At 33.8% G+C, this 17,697-nt stretch overlaps 2 protein-coding genes across 5 annotated transcripts; both read left to right on the top strand.

The window, feature by feature from the left end:
• Positions 1-2,062: 2,062 nt before the first annotated feature.
• Positions 2,063-9,463, top strand: LOC112523636 (common plant regulatory factor 1-like). Of its 4 annotated transcripts, none has more exons than XM_025133304.1 (12): positions 2,063-2,124; positions 3,901-4,053; positions 5,359-5,406; positions 5,501-5,596; positions 5,682-5,750; positions 6,483-6,643; positions 6,825-6,873; positions 6,955-7,003; positions 7,132-7,361; positions 7,487-7,564; positions 8,327-8,452; positions 8,952-9,463. In XM_025133304.1, exons 2-12 carry the CDS (start codon positions 3,994-3,996, stop codon positions 9,162-9,164), a joined length of 1,179 nt encoding a protein of 392 aa, XP_024989072.1. In that variant the 5' UTR covers positions 2,063-2,124; positions 3,901-3,993; the 3' UTR covers positions 9,165-9,463. The 4 variants fall into 4 exon arrangements, with proteins under 4 accessions (XP_024989072.1, XP_024989074.1, XP_024989075.1 ...); XM_025133306.1 differs by having other exon boundaries at positions 5,682-5,747; XM_025133307.1 differs by having other exon boundaries at positions 5,365-5,406.
• Positions 9,464-12,213: 2,750 nt separating this feature from the next.
• LOC112522875 (putative glucose-6-phosphate 1-epimerase) lies at positions 12,214-17,493 on the top strand. The gene is made up of 9 exons (XM_025132194.1): positions 12,214-12,248; positions 12,717-13,140; positions 13,305-13,379; positions 13,990-14,046; positions 14,139-14,302; positions 14,558-14,692; positions 14,851-14,953; positions 16,759-16,858; positions 16,991-17,493. Exons 2-9 carry the CDS (start codon positions 13,030-13,032, stop codon positions 17,176-17,178), a joined length of 933 nt encoding a protein of 310 aa, XP_024987962.1. The 5' UTR covers positions 12,214-12,248; positions 12,717-13,029; the 3' UTR covers positions 17,179-17,493.
• The last annotated feature ends 204 nt before the right edge of the window (positions 17,494-17,697 follow it).

The raw sequence follows: 17,697 nt of genomic DNA on the forward strand, positions 1-17,697 counted from the left end.
ATTGAATATAGATAAAACGAAATATGTATTTTTTAAATAATTGTGAATAATTATATAGGGTTGAGTTTTAATGAAAAGGAAAGTTAAAGTGAGAAGAGATCTCCACTCTTGAATGTATATTAGAATAAAATGCATCAAGATACACCATATCAATCTTTATATCAAGAGCCATTCATGAGTGAGTTTGAAATTAAAGTTGATTAAGAGTTTAAATCCATAGTTACATTTCTCACTTTAATTTTCATTCTTAAACGATCATTCACCTAATTATCTATACTATATTATAAAACATTTGACAAAAACTCTTAAACCTCATTTTTTATGCATGAAGTATTGTTTATTGATGCACATTACTTAAAATTCAATATTACAAATAAATTTGCATACATACAACTTATTATCGATAGCGAAAAAGAATAAAAACTAAACATTAAAATCGAGATTTATCTCGCTTCATTGCGTGAGTACTCTTCTAGTGTGTGTGTGTGTATATATATATATATATATATATACTTATTTAAAAATTCAAAACTCATCAAACAAAATAAATAATATTTGCATAAAAACCACATAAATACATCAAAATTAATAAATATATTAAGTTATACATTTTATAAAAATTAATTTATATATTTTACAAATATGCTTTATTGAATTAATAAAACCAAATATAATAAAAATAATCTCTATGTTCATTTTTAGAATAGACGTTTTTGCATTAACCTCCTTAAAAATTGTGTCTAGTCATTCGCTCTTATCAATTGTACATTTTTATTTATTCCCAACAAATTTATAATTACTAATTCAGGTTGTAATCTTATAGTTTATATGTAATTTCATCAAAATATATTTTTTTTAAATTATAAAAATTATATTTAACTCCAATGATTTTCTTATTTTTAAGATTTTTACATGAATTATATTAAAATACTCAATATAATTAATACCTAATAAAGTTTTAGTTTTTCATTAAAATGACATCAAACCAACAATTAAAACGTATGTATCATCATCAAACCAATAATTCGAACTTAAATCTATTATGTATTTGAGTAAATTTTTTTCTCTTTTAGAACTGAAATACACACTGTCTTCGTTGTTATGTCAATTTCAGAAAAAATATTCGTTTACTCAAGTTTTGCTTTTATTACTTTTATATGAATCATGTATTTGTTTATGTTCTTTTAATTAATTTTGATCTTTCAGAAAAATAAGTTAACGATTTCGACAGACATTATTATACGAGCCACTAAAAATTAAATTTTAAATTAAAAATTAGTAATAATTCATTAAAAAAGGAAAACAAATAGCAATAATTTCAAAATAAAATATAAAAGACGTTTAATTTACAATATAAATGGTAAAATAGTGAAAAAAATCCGGAAAAAAACCCAATGAACATTCATATTTTGAACGATTAAGCCCTTAAATATTTTTTGAACCAAAAAATATTTAGATCTATACAATTAAACAAATATAACAAAAAAGTACTTACATTTACAAAAAAATAATTACCATTTTAACTAGTTGTACAAGTCATAAGAATGTATCCAACATGTTTTATAAAAGTTCAAAAAAGTTATTTAACATGTTTTGGATTGTTCAAGGACTTATTTGTTCCAAAAATTGTCCAAGGACTTATTTAACATTTTTTGGAATGTCTAAGGACTTATTTAACATATTTTAGAATGTCCAAGGACTTATTTGTGCCAAAAAATTGTCCAAAGACTTATTTAACATGTTTTGGAAAGTTCAAAGACTTATTTGTTCCAAAAAAAAGTTCAAGGACTTAATCATTCCAAACAAGAAAGTTCATTGGTTTTTATTGTACTTTTCCCTAATATTTATTTAAAAATTAGTAACAATTCATTTAAAAAGGAAACAAATGGCAATAATTTCAAAATAAAATATAGAAGACGTTTAATTTAGAATATAAATGGATTTAATATTTATTTAATAGCCCAATAACACGTGTCTCGTGACGTGGAATGTTGTATTGTCCCTCTCTATTTCTCTCTCTACATTCTGCAAAAAGACCACACTTCTTCCCTCCCTTGTTTCGGAGAGAGAGACAGAGAGAGAGAGAGAGAAACAAAATGCAGCAGAATTCTTCATGTAACTCAGGTATCTCTAAGATATGAGTTTTATTTTTCTTACATATTTCTGAATCGGTTTTTGTTACACAATTCACTTGTAAATATCTTAATTTTGATCATTGTCAGTTGAATTTTGTTGTTTTTCTATAGTTTAGAGTTAAATTTTCCATTCATTTGTTGGATTTTGCTGTTGAGTTTGTGTTGATTTAGGTCTAATTCTAATCGTCACTTGCGTATGTATAGGATTTGATGAGCACTATGTGCGTACAGAGAGATCAGAAATTGATAATTTGGGGAAAATTAACACGGCGAGAACTCAATTGATTTAAACTGTGAAATTAAAACGAGTGTTTGAAAATTATTGAAGGCAATGTGTTGATATACACTAACTTTTCTTTTTAAGCTTCCGATTTTAGTAGCTGAACATTTTTTTGTAGAGGTTTGGAATGTTTTATATATTTATGGAAATTTCTAATTTTTCTGGAGTGTAATTATTGGTCTGAATATACGAGGATTGTTTTGTCAATTAGTTATTAGGGTATCCTGGGTTGCCAGATTGGTAAATCTGGCTGCCTGGCTGGCTGGCTGGGTTGTTTTACTTTATTCTCGTTAGATGTGGATCAGGGAAGGACATTAATGGCCTGTACCTTTTCTTTTTTTCCTTTTTCTTACCTCCTTTTTTCTTTAGGTCAAGATTGATCGATTTCTAAAGTAACAACTTGCTGGTTTGGGGATTGAAATTGGAATAAAACATGAACCGGAACTTGCTTGGATTCCAATTCGAAAGGGCATGTATTATATGATTCAGGAAAGAACCTTGATGGATGTAAGGATGTAGGAAAAAAATGAGTGATTACTTACTAGGTATGGACCCTGGGAGATGCTTTCCTGGGAAAACAATTCTCTTTTATAAGAACACATGTAATTTATTTTGATTTATTCAATACTTTGTTGGCGGCTGTGGCTACGGTTTTATGTGTGTGGGCCATAGGTTGGCGGATACACTATTGGTGTGTGAGGGCAGTGGAGGACTGGAGGTGATGTTTTAGAATGAAATCCTGAACCTTTAAATCTATAAAGGTGAGTGGTCACTCCATCTCATCCAAAAATAATTGATGGAATGTTTACTTTGCCCTCTCTTACGATCTTTCATTTTTTAAAGTCTCCGTCATCTCTGTGCGGGTTTGTGATAAAATCGTTAGATCAAAAGCCCCCCTTATCATTTATGAAGCCAGTTAGAAAATCTTGCAGCATTTTGAGTAATTTCATTTAGTTAATTATAAATGGATTACCATTGCAGCATTCAAGTTGATTTACATTTTTAGCCAGAATGATACTTATGGTGAGACTTGAATCGGTTAGCAGGTGGGGAGGGAGGTTTTATCCTGCCGAACAAAGATGTGCATCGATTAATAACTTACGTAAATAGCCTGTATTATGTCTTCTTTAATTCATTTACCTGTAGGTAGAACATTGATTTTTTCTATTCTTTGTTTTAACATTTCTGTGCTTTAGTGTTTATAGTATACTTCCGAGTTCCGAGTGGTGCCTATCTTGTTCTTCTTTTACCAACATGGATTTTCTTTTGGCAATGTGAAGATAAAGACTATATTGTGGGTTTACATTAAAAGTGACTTCAGTGCTACCAAATAGAAGATGTTTGCTATTTTTTGATGTTTATTCTTGGGCGTCTCCTAATTATTAGCAAAGGTTGTGTTCAAGATTACTAGAATCTTGTTGTCTATTTATTTATTTCATCTTGTAACCTCTCTTCCCTGTCATCTTGCCACCTATCCTCTTGCAGCCGAGTGAGCAAGCATTTAGCAAAACAAATTTTATAGCTGAACGTGGAAAGGATTTCACACATCAACTTTGAATCAGTTTAAGGTGTTTGCCCATGGGGAACTCAGAAGAAGCAAAGGATTTTAAGCACGACGAAACGTCTTCACCTTCTCTGGTAAGATGGAAAACAACTACTCATATTTTGCAATATGTTTACATCTTGTTGGCAGAGGAGGCGAAATAGGCTGGGCGGGTGGATTCTTGTAACGTACTAAAATCAGTGGATCAGTTGGGTGTTTATTTTTAAATGCATCAAAACAGTTCATGGGTCAAATGGGTTGGGTTGGCCCTGTGCATACAAACACTTATTTTCTTTCACTGTTCATTTCTTCTCTGATTTTTGAAACAATGATTGTGTGTATATGTATACACAAATACATAAACACATAGTATAAAAACAAAGTCAATAACAAGGTACAAACGAATTAGAATATCAAATTATTTTTGCAAAATTACTATTCAACTGTACCGTATCATAAATGTTACTATCTATATCGGCTATGTAGAGATAACTGATGAGTACATTATTTTATAAAATATTACTTTATCAAGCGTTTTGTGATCATACGGTATGTATCCTTTCTTTTATGAAATATCACTTATATCATGTTGCACTTTTTCGTATCATGTCATAAGTTAACATATAGTTATGTAAAGTTTCGCACCACTATATACCTTTTGTGTCGCCTAATAACCTCTCATACCATTTCGGTTGTGTTATACCATTTTGTATGGTGATTGTACTGCTTTGTACCGTGTCTTACAATATTATAGGATTTCATATATCCTACGGTTTTGTGCCATTTTATGCTCTACCATATCATATTACATTTAGAACTGAAGGGAAAAAAAAATCAAATATCACTACTAATTTTTGAATAAAAGATCTTAGAATTGAAATTTTAGAACAGGTTTAGATACAAATTGCTTGTAATTTCTTTTTATTATTGGTTATATTTGAAAATTGAAATAACCATATAATAGTGGTGACGATGGTGGCAACAACAACGGCAGCAGCTCCAGACTGGTGGTGGTGAAGATGGTTTGACCTACTTCACCCGTTGCTGTACACATGCTTGTTAGCATGTAATTTGTTGGATGACTCAATCTGACCCGCCCTTGGTTGCTCTTAAGCCCATTATGATCCACTGTTTGAAATTTAACTGGTCAAACAGGCGCGCTACCCATTAAATGAGTTGTTTTGCCACCTCTACTTGTGGGGCTTCCTTCTCTTGCTGTATGTACCATTGTATTCCATCCTTTTTAAATATACAGAAGGACAGACTTAGATCTCTACAATTCTTGTGTCTCCCCTTTAGGTTGTGCAATGCTTTAGTTATGTCTCACAAAATGTTATTCCATTTGTATTTTGAGTACAATTATTTTGTTTTATGGAATTCGATTACTTTTACCTTGTCAGGAGCAGCAGCAGACGGGCCATGTATATCCTGATTGGGCAGCGATGCAGGTTTGTCAATTTTAACCACCATTTATGCTGACCATATAAAGTAGAGCTCTTTGACTAATGAAACTCGTTGGAGTGACTAGCATAATTTTTGCAGGCTTATTATGGCCCCAGAATGGCTGTGCCACCATACTTCAGCTCAGCTGTTGCATCTGGTCATGCACCTCCACCTTATATGTGGGGACCATTACAGGTACCATGACTAACTGCAATTCGTTAAATATGTTGAAACTTACATCATGAATCAACCCGTTGACCTTTTCTTGTACTTGTTACAGCATATGATGCCACCTTATGCTGCAATCTATCCACATGGTGGTGTTTATGCACATCCAGGAGTTACTGTTGTAAGTCCTCACGACGTTTAAATATTAACATCATCAAGACTACATGTTAGCTTAGCATTTGAAACTTCAGGGAAGGTCTAGTGTCTCCTTTTTACATTAGGAGCAGGCAAGTGCATGATCTTTCAAGCCGAGATCAAATTGTTCCTAATGCTGAAAACAATCTTTCGATCTTTCTTTAAATTAATACGACATGTATTTGCATATAAAATTGGAATATCTTTATTAAATAAGTCATATTGATAATGGTTCTTGAAATATTGGATGGTTTTTAGAGCTCACGACAATGTGTGGATCTTGTTTTCTTGTAAGCCAATACCACGAGTATTTGCAAAATTAGATCAAACAATTTTTATTGAATGGGCCCATAGAATATTGTTTCAGGATTAATTGTAAACCAAACATACCCACTATATCCCACTCAGAAGTAGGGTCTGGGGGGTTAAGATGGACGCAGAGCTCACCTCTATCCCAAGGGATAGAGAAACTGTTTTTGTGATTCTAGATTAATTGTCTCGGTGATTATTTGGCAAGCTCTGTATCATGTTAAGTAAATTGATTGTTCTCTTTTTAGCTGCATTTGAGTATCTCCTCTTTCTGGTCTTATGATGACAGTCTATTAGTTACTTCTACCTAATTGTAGCTTCTGCATTAACTGGAGTTGGAGGAAGAAAGTGGGCAAGCCTTTTGTGCGTAGTATGTGCCTCATACTGATCTCATCTTCATATGATGCAGGCAGCTAGTCCTATGCATATTGACTCTCCTGCCAAGTCATCAGGGAATTCGGATCGAGGCTTGGTTAAGAAGTTGAAAGGATTTGATGGGTTGGCAATGTCAATAGGCAACGACAATGGAGGCAGTGCAGAAGGTGGAAATGACAATGGGATCTCTCAGAGGTATGCTAAGTGGTGTATCAGTCTAATATTCTCAGATCTGCTGCCAACACATTGAGTGACTTGTGCAGCAAAAAATGAAATACTACTCAATATGTAAACAAATGAATTGGGACCACTTACATCTATCCCCATGCACATTCTTCTAATTAGTGACGTTTAAATCATATAATTGTTTAAACAGTGGGGAGACTGAAGGATCCAGCGAAGGAAGTGATGGGAATACAACAGAGGTAAGAATTGAAACTTCTACATTGCTGCTATATGGCTTCTTATTGCAAATGACGTTAAAGCTTCTCCCATGTTACGTTCAGGGAGCTAAAAATGGTCGAAAAAGGAGCCGCGGAGGATCATCTACAAGTTGTAAGTTCCAGATTTTACTTGATTTAATTTTTTAGGGTGGCAAATATAAACTAAGAGCAAAAGATCGACTGTAAGCTTGTTGTGCAGTCGTTCTGTCTATATCTTCACTAAACCTTTCTTACCATCAGCTGAAGTTGGCAAGACTGAGCAAAGTGACCAACTTCCTTCTACGAATGCAAATGGAGGCTCCAAGAAAGTAACAGGTCTCGCTGTTGCTCCTGGAAAGGTTTTGGGTAAAACAATAGGAGTGGTTATATCTGCGGATTCAGGCACCGAGCTCGAGCTTAAGAAGTCTCCAGCAGCTGCTAACATGACTTCAGCTGCTGTTACCATGATACCCAGCACTGCCATACTTCAGGTCCATTGTGGTTATATTTCATTTATTTGTTAGGCATAGAGGAGTTAGAATCTCAGCATGATTACCTTGAAACATTCCTATTTGAATTTTAAGTGCTGAGTTTGGTTCATGTGATATATGTCCAGAATGAGCGAGAACTGAAAAGGGAGAGAAGAAAGCAGTCTAACCGAGAGTCTGCCAGGAGGTCAAGATTAAGGAAACAGGTAGAAGGAACTCTTTTTATATCACGATCTTAGTCGTATAAGAAGTATGGAAAGGCATATATTTGGGTTCTTGGTTTTCTGATTTTAGCAATGCAGTCACTTGGTTTGGTAATCGGGACAAGACAATACAACATAAAACCTTGTTTTCCCATGTTTGGCCCGACATTAGGCAGGGACATGACAGAACCTGAGTACCAAAATAGGTGGAACAGAATTATGGTAGGAAATTGGTAAATTACTATACTACTGAATACATGTTAAATTAAAACCCTACAACATTCCAGAACTTTTTCCCGGTCTACCACACTTGCCCGTCCTGTCCCGTCTGCATGATCAATTTAGCTCCGATAATAATGGTATGGTTACAGTCATTGGCCATTCAAATTAGACCGAATTTCTGACTGGACAAGCACATGGTTACTTTTGTGGAGGAGCACAGACTCGCATAAGAACTAGAAGAGTTAAAAAACACCATCTTAGTGCCATGTCAGTGATATAGTACACATGTAATGCCAGGTTGCATCAACAGTTCTATTGTATGGACAATGGTAGTAATGGTAGCATTGTTAAGAAAACTAAATCACAATCACCGAAACATTCAGATAGTAAACCACAATCACCGAATCATTCAGATAGTAAACCACAATCACCAATAAATTGAATTTTCCCTCTTAAGGTATATATTCTTACTATTCCTATTGTTGTTGTGCATATTTAACAACTGACTTGCATGATTAATTTTATTCTGCTTCCAATATCCAGGCTGAGGCTGAAGAACTTGGTGGCAAAGTTGAAGCCCTCACTAGTGAGAATTTGACCCTCAAGTCTGAGATTAACCGGTTAACTGTTAATTCTGCTAATCTGAAGCTTCAAAATGCTAAACTACTGGTACTGGTCCAAATTCCACAATCTCCTTATTATATACTTCATCCTTTCCATTCCGTGAAAATTGCAAAATTCTTTTATTCTGAAAGTTTCACATAAGCCTTCATAATTAAACCGATAGGTATTGATTTGGCTTTACAAGTATTTTTTAGACATTTTTGTAGTCCAGGAAAAGTTCAAATGAAAACCATAAATATTTTGAGAACCCACTATTTCATGTATGATTTATGATGAATAATCATGAATATTATGCATTTTCATAATTCATGATATGCAATTTTATCATAAATATCATGTATTTTCATTATGAATAACTTTCATTATTGAATATCTATCACAACATTCATTATGAATAGTTGGCTTCCCAAAATATTCATGGTTCTTATTCCAACCTTCCCTTTTGTAATCCCTGCATGCATAGTCAAAGATTGCAATTTTGTTGGGATGAATAGAGTACTTCCATTTTACCCTACAAATTATAATGTGGTTCTTGGGGTTACAGGAAAAACTTAAGAACACACAACACGAAGAAGCTAGAGAAGACCCAAGGCCTGACAAAAAGGGTTCGTCTCTCAGCACTGCTAACCTACTCTCCAGAGTCGATAACGGTTCTGGTTCTGTTGTTAGAAACGATGGAGAGGCCACTGGTTCTGGTGCAACCCTGCGTCAACTTCTGGACGGTAACCCCAGAGCCGACGCTGTTGCTGCTGGGTAAGGGTAAGGGTAAGGGTAAGGCTAAGGCTAACCCATTTGTACCTTTAAAGTTAATTGTGTAAGTTGGGTCTATTAATTAATGCAACTGCAATTAGTTCTAACAATAAGTAGAGAGGAAAGGAGTGAGTTTATTATAGGATTTGGTGAAAGCAAACTGAAATGTGTTTTTAGTTTTCAGAGTGTTGGCCAGCAATAGTTTGTTGTAATTAGTTACCACCTAGCTAGCTTAATCTCCTGCAATTTGAACCTATATATATGGTTTGTGTAGTAAGTATATAAAGATGTGTTGGTTGAATTGAATCTAAATGCACATATGAATACAAGTTACTTGAAGTGGGATTTCATCAATTGCCTTGGACTATTCAAAAACGAAAGAGTAACGGTTGGTAAAAAGGTCCTTAGTCCAGCGGTATTTCATACGATAAGATTTTACGACACGAAACAACCTCGAGGACCCCACCTGCAACCATCTCTCCCAAAAAGATGCCCTATTTCTGTGTTAATTTTATTATTAATATTAAAACAAATTTATTTTAATTAGACTCTGAAAATTAGTTATTGCGGTAAAATTAATTTTAATGTTAATAAAAAATATTTAATTGTATTTTTAAAAGAGAAAATTCAAAGACTAAAATGAAGTAACGTATTACCCACTAATACTATCAACCGTCGTAACTAAAGTAACCACTACCTATTAAAGTCATAAGTTGTTTCCAACTTGCATTAGACTTCTTACCAGACAATAAGAAATATTTTGGACGGTGTATAACATATTTGAAAATATATCTTATCTGTAATAATTATGAATACAAATACACACGCACACACATATATATGTATACTAGAAGAATACTTGTATAATGCAACGAGACACATTTCTATTTTAATGTTCTATTTTATTATTTGTCTCTGTCGATGTTATAATACGATTTTATGTGTTTTTAAGAAAACAAATATCATAAAAGTTTGAAATATATATATATATATATATATATATATATATATCAATGTTAATATCAAATCAACTATTTAAAAGTTCTTATTTTTTATGTAATTTCTTTAATTTTTTTATTATAATTTAATTTAAGTTTAATAACAGAATAATTTATTTTTGATTTAATAACATAACATTTTATAAAAATAATAATTAAATATATATAGTTAGAACTCAATGATTATCCTAATTATATTTTAGATTTTTTATATTTAAAATGAGATGTTTATCCTGTATTTGATTATGTTTATCTGCAGTTAGTTACACGAATTCAGATATGGAGCTTTAATAAGTTGTACTTACGCACAATTTACTTGCAATCTTGAGTTTTAAGTAATATGCATTAATAAACAGTACTTTACGCATAAAAATTGGTTTTTAAGAATTTTTGTCAAATGTTTTATAATATAGTATATATATATATATATATATATAKAGAGAGAGAGAGAGAGAGAGAGAGAGAGAGGTAGGTTTGTACGAGAATTTTACATCTTTAAGAAAAATAAGAAAATGATCAAGTTATATATAAGTCATATGTGATTTTATATTAACAGCTAAAAAAGTGTGAGGGCGACCTTATGATCGCATGACAAGGTCGCATGGGTAACATGTGATTTTATACGTGATATTAGTATAAGATCACATGCAATTCAGTCATTTTCTTAGTTAAATAGGTATCGTTCTCGTATGAACTCGTCTCTCTCTTTCTCTGTATATGTATGTATGTAGTAGTGATGGTATGCGTATGTATGTTAAGTTTAGTGAATGCATGCATGTGAAGGTGAATGATGTTTTTGTGTTTTTCATGTTAAGATATTTGTAAGTTCAACATTTTATATGTTAAGGTATGTGAATGTCAGGGTTTAATGATTTTCATGTGAATGTATGTCTATTTTTCATGTAAATGTGTGCGCAGGTCGGTCCTTGCTTACATTTATTTACAAAAATGTCAATGTGTCCATGTTAGATTAAAAAATCATCAAAAGGTGTTCTCATATTTATCGAAACGATAACATAATCAAAATAAGAAAACACGAATATGGCCTAATCACATGTAATGACGGAATAAAGTGAACGCAAAGGTATATACAGGTTACGGTCAACGAACATGTAATATTGCAATACACAGTCTCAAGTCATGTGAAGGTTGGAACATTCACATAGTATAACGTAACATTCACACAATATAAACATACTTTAACCTTTTCTCTTCTTTCCACAAAATAAAAATATCGCACGTGATACTAACTCTACATGTATATGTAGACTTGGCATCACATAATTCGTAAGAACAATTGAGTTTGGTGAGAACTCTTCTGAGCCATTACAATTGATGATTTTTCTTTTCATCTAACGACTCACGAAAACGAGGTGACATTTACAAATAAATAGAACTTCTGTTGCATGACTGTAAGGACGACCAAACCTTCATCCACCTTCACCTTATCACATACCTCCTCTCACTTTCCCATTAAATTTGTTGAAAGTTCAGTCATTGTGATACAAGTAGATATGCAAAAGTAAACGAAGGTGATGAAGATGGATGAAGGTCCGATTTTCCTTGGAAACAGAAAACGAAAATGCTCGTTCTTTTACAGAAACACAGGTAATCAAGTCTATCAAATCAAAAAAGATCAACGACTCTAAAAAGTTCTCAACAGTCTCACAAAAAAATTGTTCTCATCAAACCTTATCTTTTATATGTATATGTAAAAACACCTTATTATGATTATTATAAAATATTTAAGATGGTTTGGTGCAATTTTTTTAGCCCTAATAAGTACCTATAAAAATCACCACATCCACAGCTTGGTCCACAAGTCAGTTGCCATCACTGCCTGCTTCATGATCCTCTTTTCCTCAACAAATAGCAGACATTTTGGCCTGCCCCTAAGAAAATTCAAATAAAATATAGAATCTCTGAACCTTTCCAACTTTTTGGCCTTTTTCCAATTTTGACCACCTTCAATTTGCTCAATTTTAGAAACCCACAAGTAAAAAAGTACCAAACGTTACTTATCTTACCATTGAAGGCCTTTTCTTGAAAAATATTATTGCTCCAAGCGGTGTTCACATCTCCCACCAAGCAATGTAAGTGAACTCCTCTTCTTCTTCCCTCTCTCTTTTCTTTTTAAGCTCTAAATGATGCCTTCAATCTTGATTATTAATGCTCGTTGTTTCCTCAAATGGGTGTTGTTTGGATTTCAAGGTTTCAGTCTTCATTATGACCATTATTAGTTCTATTTTACTTGGAATTTAGAGGCTATCTTGATATGCTATTTTCACTGTAGCAAAAAGATTTGGATCCAAAAGTTTAGGGACTTGTTTCTGTTCTTGATTTGATATGTGGGATGCATGTATGTAAAAGGGATTGATAGTTCATTGTGAGACTCAAATTCAAGAAATGGGTTTATTAAAGAAAGATTCCATCCATGGAAGTTTGTATGCATTTAATCTTTTTTTTTGTTTTGTTCTGGTACATGTGTTGTTTGCTACTTTTATTCTGCATTTGATTGATTTCATTTGAAATTTGGTTGGATTTTTTTTATTGAATTTTAGGTAGGAGATCATCTGCAGCTTGCAAATGGATACCACTTTCCAATTTTGGAAAGCAGTTTGATGTAGTATGAGGAGGGTTAGATTGGGAAAGAATTGAATTTAGTAGTTGGGGTTTTTATAGATTGTTCACAAGATTAAAAGGGTGTTCTTTTTTTTTTCACAAGAAAGATGATACGGGTAGTTGTTAAAAAATAGTGACACTTGTCACCACCTCTCAAATGATATCGACATTTATCATGCGCAAAACGTTCGTTTAGGGTTTATAAAAGCCAATTAAGAGAAGGGTCAAGAGATTTGTGGGTTTCAGAGAAAAATGGGGCATTCTGCAGCAGTCTGGGATTCCAAGATTGCCACTGAAAATGTAAAAGACTGGAATGGAATCGATCAAATCGTGCTTCGGAATCCACATGGCGCTTCAGCTAGGGTTTGATCCGATTTCTAAGCACTATTTCCCATAAATTCTAGATCTTGCCTTTAGTTTCAGTTTGTCAATAGAAAACTTGAATTAATGAAGAAATTTTGTTCTTACCGTTTTTTGGTAAAAAGATCTAGATTTTCTTATTGATCCATACACTATTGTTTTTCCAGGTCAGCTTGCACGGCGGGCAGGTCATTTCGTGGCGGAATGACCGAGGCGAAGAACTCCTGTTTACTAGTAGTAAGGTGGCGTTTTTTCCCTTGATTTGTGTTGTCCTATAATGTCTTCTGCAGGATCTTGATTGAATTCTTACCATTTTAGGACTTCAATTCTATCTTCTCTTGCTTCTGTTTTCTGTAAGTGTAGATCGATTCAAAAATAGCAGCAGTCTTAGAAATTAAGGTTGATTTCTAGGGATTTTCTGTAAATTTAAGCTTGTGGTCACAACCAGTGTGAATTGTATCTCTATAATTAGAATCTCTGATATAATCCACAAATTTTACGGCTAAATAGTGCTATTAATAGTCAGTTTTGATGACCTCATAACAAGAATTATAAGCATTTGATTTTAAACTCTGGTGGAAAGTTGCAATCTTTGGGTTTGACTGTCAGTAAAATGTCTAAATACCCTTGAAAATTGTACCAAGATCAATAGCTTTTGGTTTCAAAATCTAGTACTCTTCATATTCGATGAAAATCACATTTAGGTGTTTGATTATCAGTCAAATGTCTAAAATACCCGCAAGTAAAAGAAGGGAGTGTTGCAATTCTGAATTGCAAATCATGTTTAGGACACAACAGCTTGATGGACTACAGACACAAGATTAATACGCATTGATTTTTGACAATGTTCAGGCAAATGGTAAGGCCCCAAAACCAATGCAAGGAGGTATTCCAATCTGTTTTCCTCAGGTAAATCCACAAATCTTGTGAAAATCTGTGTGCTTTGGGCTAAAACTAGTGATTAGAGTTCACTATGCTTTAACCTGTAACTCATTGTGCAGTTTGGTAGCTGTGGTTCCCTTGAGCAACATGGTTTTGCAAGAAAAAAGATCTGGATTGTTGATCAAGATCCTCCATCACTTCCTGCCAATGATTCAAATAGGAAATCGTTTATTGATTTGCTACTAAAACCATCTGAAGAAGACCTCAAGTTTTGGCCCCACAGGTTCTCCTTTGGCCTCAATTTTTATGAACTATTTTTGATATCATGCCGTCTCAGATGATGGGACAGACGTAAGGTCTGCTTACATCTTACCCCATGACCCTACCTTTGGATGGGATATACTAAGTAAGTTTGGTTTGGTTTATGTCGTCTCAGATGAACTTTAAAAGTATTGAGTGTCATGATGTGCAAATGGACTGCCATTTTTGGTCCTTTTTTAGTGGTTACATATGGCTGATTGAGATCCTCTTTGTTCAGCTTCGAACTTCGTCTTAGAGTATGCCTTGGAATGGATGGGAACTTGACGTTGATATCCCGTGTGAGGAACATTGATGGGAAGCCTTTTAGTTTCTCATTTGCGTATCACTCGTATCTATCTGTCTCTGACATCAGGTATGATGTGCTGCATATATGCATAAAGTTCTTTGCTTTCAAGTATAACTTTTCAAGATTCACCATCAAGATATATCTATAATGTTAGGATTAGTAATTAGTGCTGAACTTCTTTTGGTTGTTTAGATTTTGATTGTAATTTGTTCTCTGATTCACAGTGAAGTGAGGATTGAAGGGTTAGAAACAATGGACTACTTTGACAACCTTTGTCACAAAGAGCGCTTTACTGAACAAGGAGATGCTATTACTTTTGAATCTGAGGTAAATCTTGATAATATGCCTTTTTAACCAAGCAAAAGATGAACAACCACACACACAAATAACATAGAGATTTACATGTTTCACTCCATTGGGCTGCATCCCTAAAAATGAATTTTCACAAGCCAGGGTCTTTATGGAAACAACTACTCTGCCCTTTGAGCGTAGAGGTTAGGACTGCATACATCCCACCCCTCGCAGACCCTACTTTCACGCGGGATATATTGGGTTTGTTTTGTTTTGTTTTGTTTAGTACAAGTAAGAAAGACAACGTGCCTAACCTATATTTCTAGACTCCAATGAAGATATAATTCTATTAGGACCCTGCCCATGGTCACCCAATAAGGCTACATCCATGAGAACAATACAGACTAGATGGCAAAAGATCAAACGAGAACCATAAATATTTTGATAATCATGAGAACCAATATATGCATTGATGAATATACTAATTGACAGTTTATATGCATCAATGCATATATATATATATATATATATATATATATATAGGGTCAGGTTTAGGGGAAAGTCGCAAAAAAAATAAATGAAAAACTGAGAAACAACTTCAATTACCAGGGTGTTCCTAAGTTTTTTATTTTTTTGCATTTTTCCCTAAACCTCCCTCCTCCCTCTATATATATATATATACACATACACACACATACACATAGGGCCAGTTCAGGGGAAAACCACAAAAAAATGAAAAATAAAGAGCACCCTTGTAACCGTTCATTTGGAAGGTATGCACATGTGTGTACAAATAATTTGTAAGCAATTTGTCTGGTATGGATATGTGCATAGCATGCACACTTGCTTAAAAACAAAGAGTCAACTTCAATTACTTGTATTCACATATGCATATTGTCTAGATGAATGGTTACCAAAGTTCAAAATAGCGTGAGCCGTGGCGTGGCAGCGAGGTCAAGCCTCAAGCCTTACACACTACGGCGAGGACGCGATGTTTTTTAAGGCGTGACATAAGGCGGCAAATTTGTATGTCATATTTAAAATTATAAATTTACATATGTGTTTTCTATATATTATCTAATCAAATAATGATATTAAAAAATGTACATTCATATTAGAAGAAGAAAAATCATATAGATTATTATTATAAAAATAGTTTTTGATTAAATATTTAAAATATAACTTATAAAAGTAATTTTACAACTTCGTTTCAATCGTGAGTCTATAACGTTTATGAATTCGTGAAATTGTGAGTGATGTAATTAGATATATCTATAAAAGTGTAATATCTAAAGTTAAAAAGTCTAAAAACACAAAAGATAAAAAAAGAAAAAAGAAAAAGAATACTTTTTTTTTTGAAAAAGAAAATCACAAATCACTTCTTATAAAAAACCCACGCCATGGTGTGAGTGACCCACGCCTTACAGTAATGCTATGGGCCATTTCATAACGGTGGAGACGCGTCTTACGCCATATCATGGCATGCCTTTTTGAACACTGATGGGTACCAGAGTGTTCCTCAGTTTTTCATTTTTTGGGGTTTTCTCCTGAACCTCCCTCTAGCACTGGTTCTCACGGTTCTTGTATAAAACTTCCCTAATACACAAAAACTAATGATGACCATGAGGGGATGCTTGAAGACTCCAAGACATGTAATTTTACTAAAACTCCAGCTCAAACAAATGATTCTCAATTGTTAGGACTCCAAAACTAAATAGGGGATTTCCCATTTCAGTTAGCATTCAAAACATCTTGATGGTTGTAAGAATTATGTTATCTTATGAGGAAAAAACACTTCGAAATTGTTTAAAGTTCATATTGGTTCTTTGTGTCGCCTTCAGTTTGACCGGGTCTATCTTAGTTCACCAAATTGTGTTGCTGTACTTGATCATGAAAGGAAGCGCACGTATGTGCTAAGAAAGGAAGGGCTGCCAGATGTCGGTAAGATCGCTTATAATTGGCTTAAATCAATTTACGGTCACAATGAACACCAAGAATTTCCTCTGAACACCAGTTTTCAGAAAGTCAACTGTAGATTGTGTTGATTCTTTCTGTTTTCTTTTTTGTGTTTAGTGGTGTGGAATCCTTGGGACAAGAAATCGAAGGCAATGGCAGATTTGGGAGATGATGAATACAGGCAGATGATATGTGTGGATGGTGCAGTGATTGAGAAACCGATTAGTTTGAAGCCGGGAGAAGAATGGAAGGGTCGGTTGGAGATTGTTGTCGTGCCTTCGAGTTTTTGCAGCGAAGATCTCTGATTTTGAGTTGAGATGTGTTTAGAAGCTGCTGCAATCTTGAATTAGAGTAGGGCTTTAGTTGTGTTCGAAAGCAAGGAAAGGATGTTGTGTTTGTCATGTAATAAGCTCTTTGAATCTTGAATGCAACTCTTGGAATCTTGTTGTTTGCGTAATACAAACATAATGCCGATTGCGGGTCGAGGGATCGCCCTCTTGGCTAAGGGTCGACGTCCACTTGATGGCTAGATCATTAACGGTGCCACCATTGTGATCGAAGCGATGCAGGACCATGAGTCATGTGCCATAGGGAATTTTATGAATGGCGAAATAGCTAAAGTTCGGTGTTTGGTTAGCAAAATGTTCTTTAGAATTAATGGAACGTGTTAAAGGATTTAGAATGGAACTGAATCAGGTTTGATAATGAATTTGGTTGACATGAGATGAAATAGAATTTGTCAAAGAAATTATTTATCTGTCTGGGTTGCATAATATAACTTTAGAATTGCATTTAAGTGTGGGAATGAGATTTGTCCCATTGGA

Source organism: Cynara cardunculus (assembly GCF_001531365.2).
Source record: "Cynara cardunculus var. scolymus isolate 2C chromosome LG 12, CcrdV1, whole genome shotgun sequence".
Classification (NCBI taxonomy): domain Eukaryota; kingdom Viridiplantae; phylum Streptophyta; class Magnoliopsida; order Asterales; family Asteraceae; genus Cynara; species Cynara cardunculus.

Coding starts and splice junctions, on each gene's coding strand:
- LOC112523636 (XM_025133304.1), top strand. CDS start 3,994: ATGGGGAACTCAGAAGAAGCAAAGGATTTTAAGCACGACGAAACGTCT. Junction 4,054..5,358: donor AAACGTCTTCACCTTCTCTG/GTAAGATGGAAA, acceptor TTACCTTGTCAG/GAGCAGCAGCAGACGGGCCA. Junction 7,565..8,326: donor GGTCAAGATTAAGGAAACAG/GTAGAAGGAACT, acceptor TCCAATATCCAG/GCTGAGGCTGAAGAACTTGG.
- LOC112522875 (XM_025132194.1), top strand. CDS start 13,030: ATGGGGCATTCTGCAGCAGTCTGGGATTCCAAGATTGCCACTGAAAAT. Junction 14,303..14,557: donor CTCAAGTTTTGGCCCCACAG/GTTCTCCTTTGG, acceptor CTCTTTGTTCAG/CTTCGAACTTCGTCTTAGAG. Junction 14,693..14,850: donor CTATCTGTCTCTGACATCAG/GTATGATGTGCT, acceptor TCTGATTCACAG/TGAAGTGAGGATTGAAGGGT.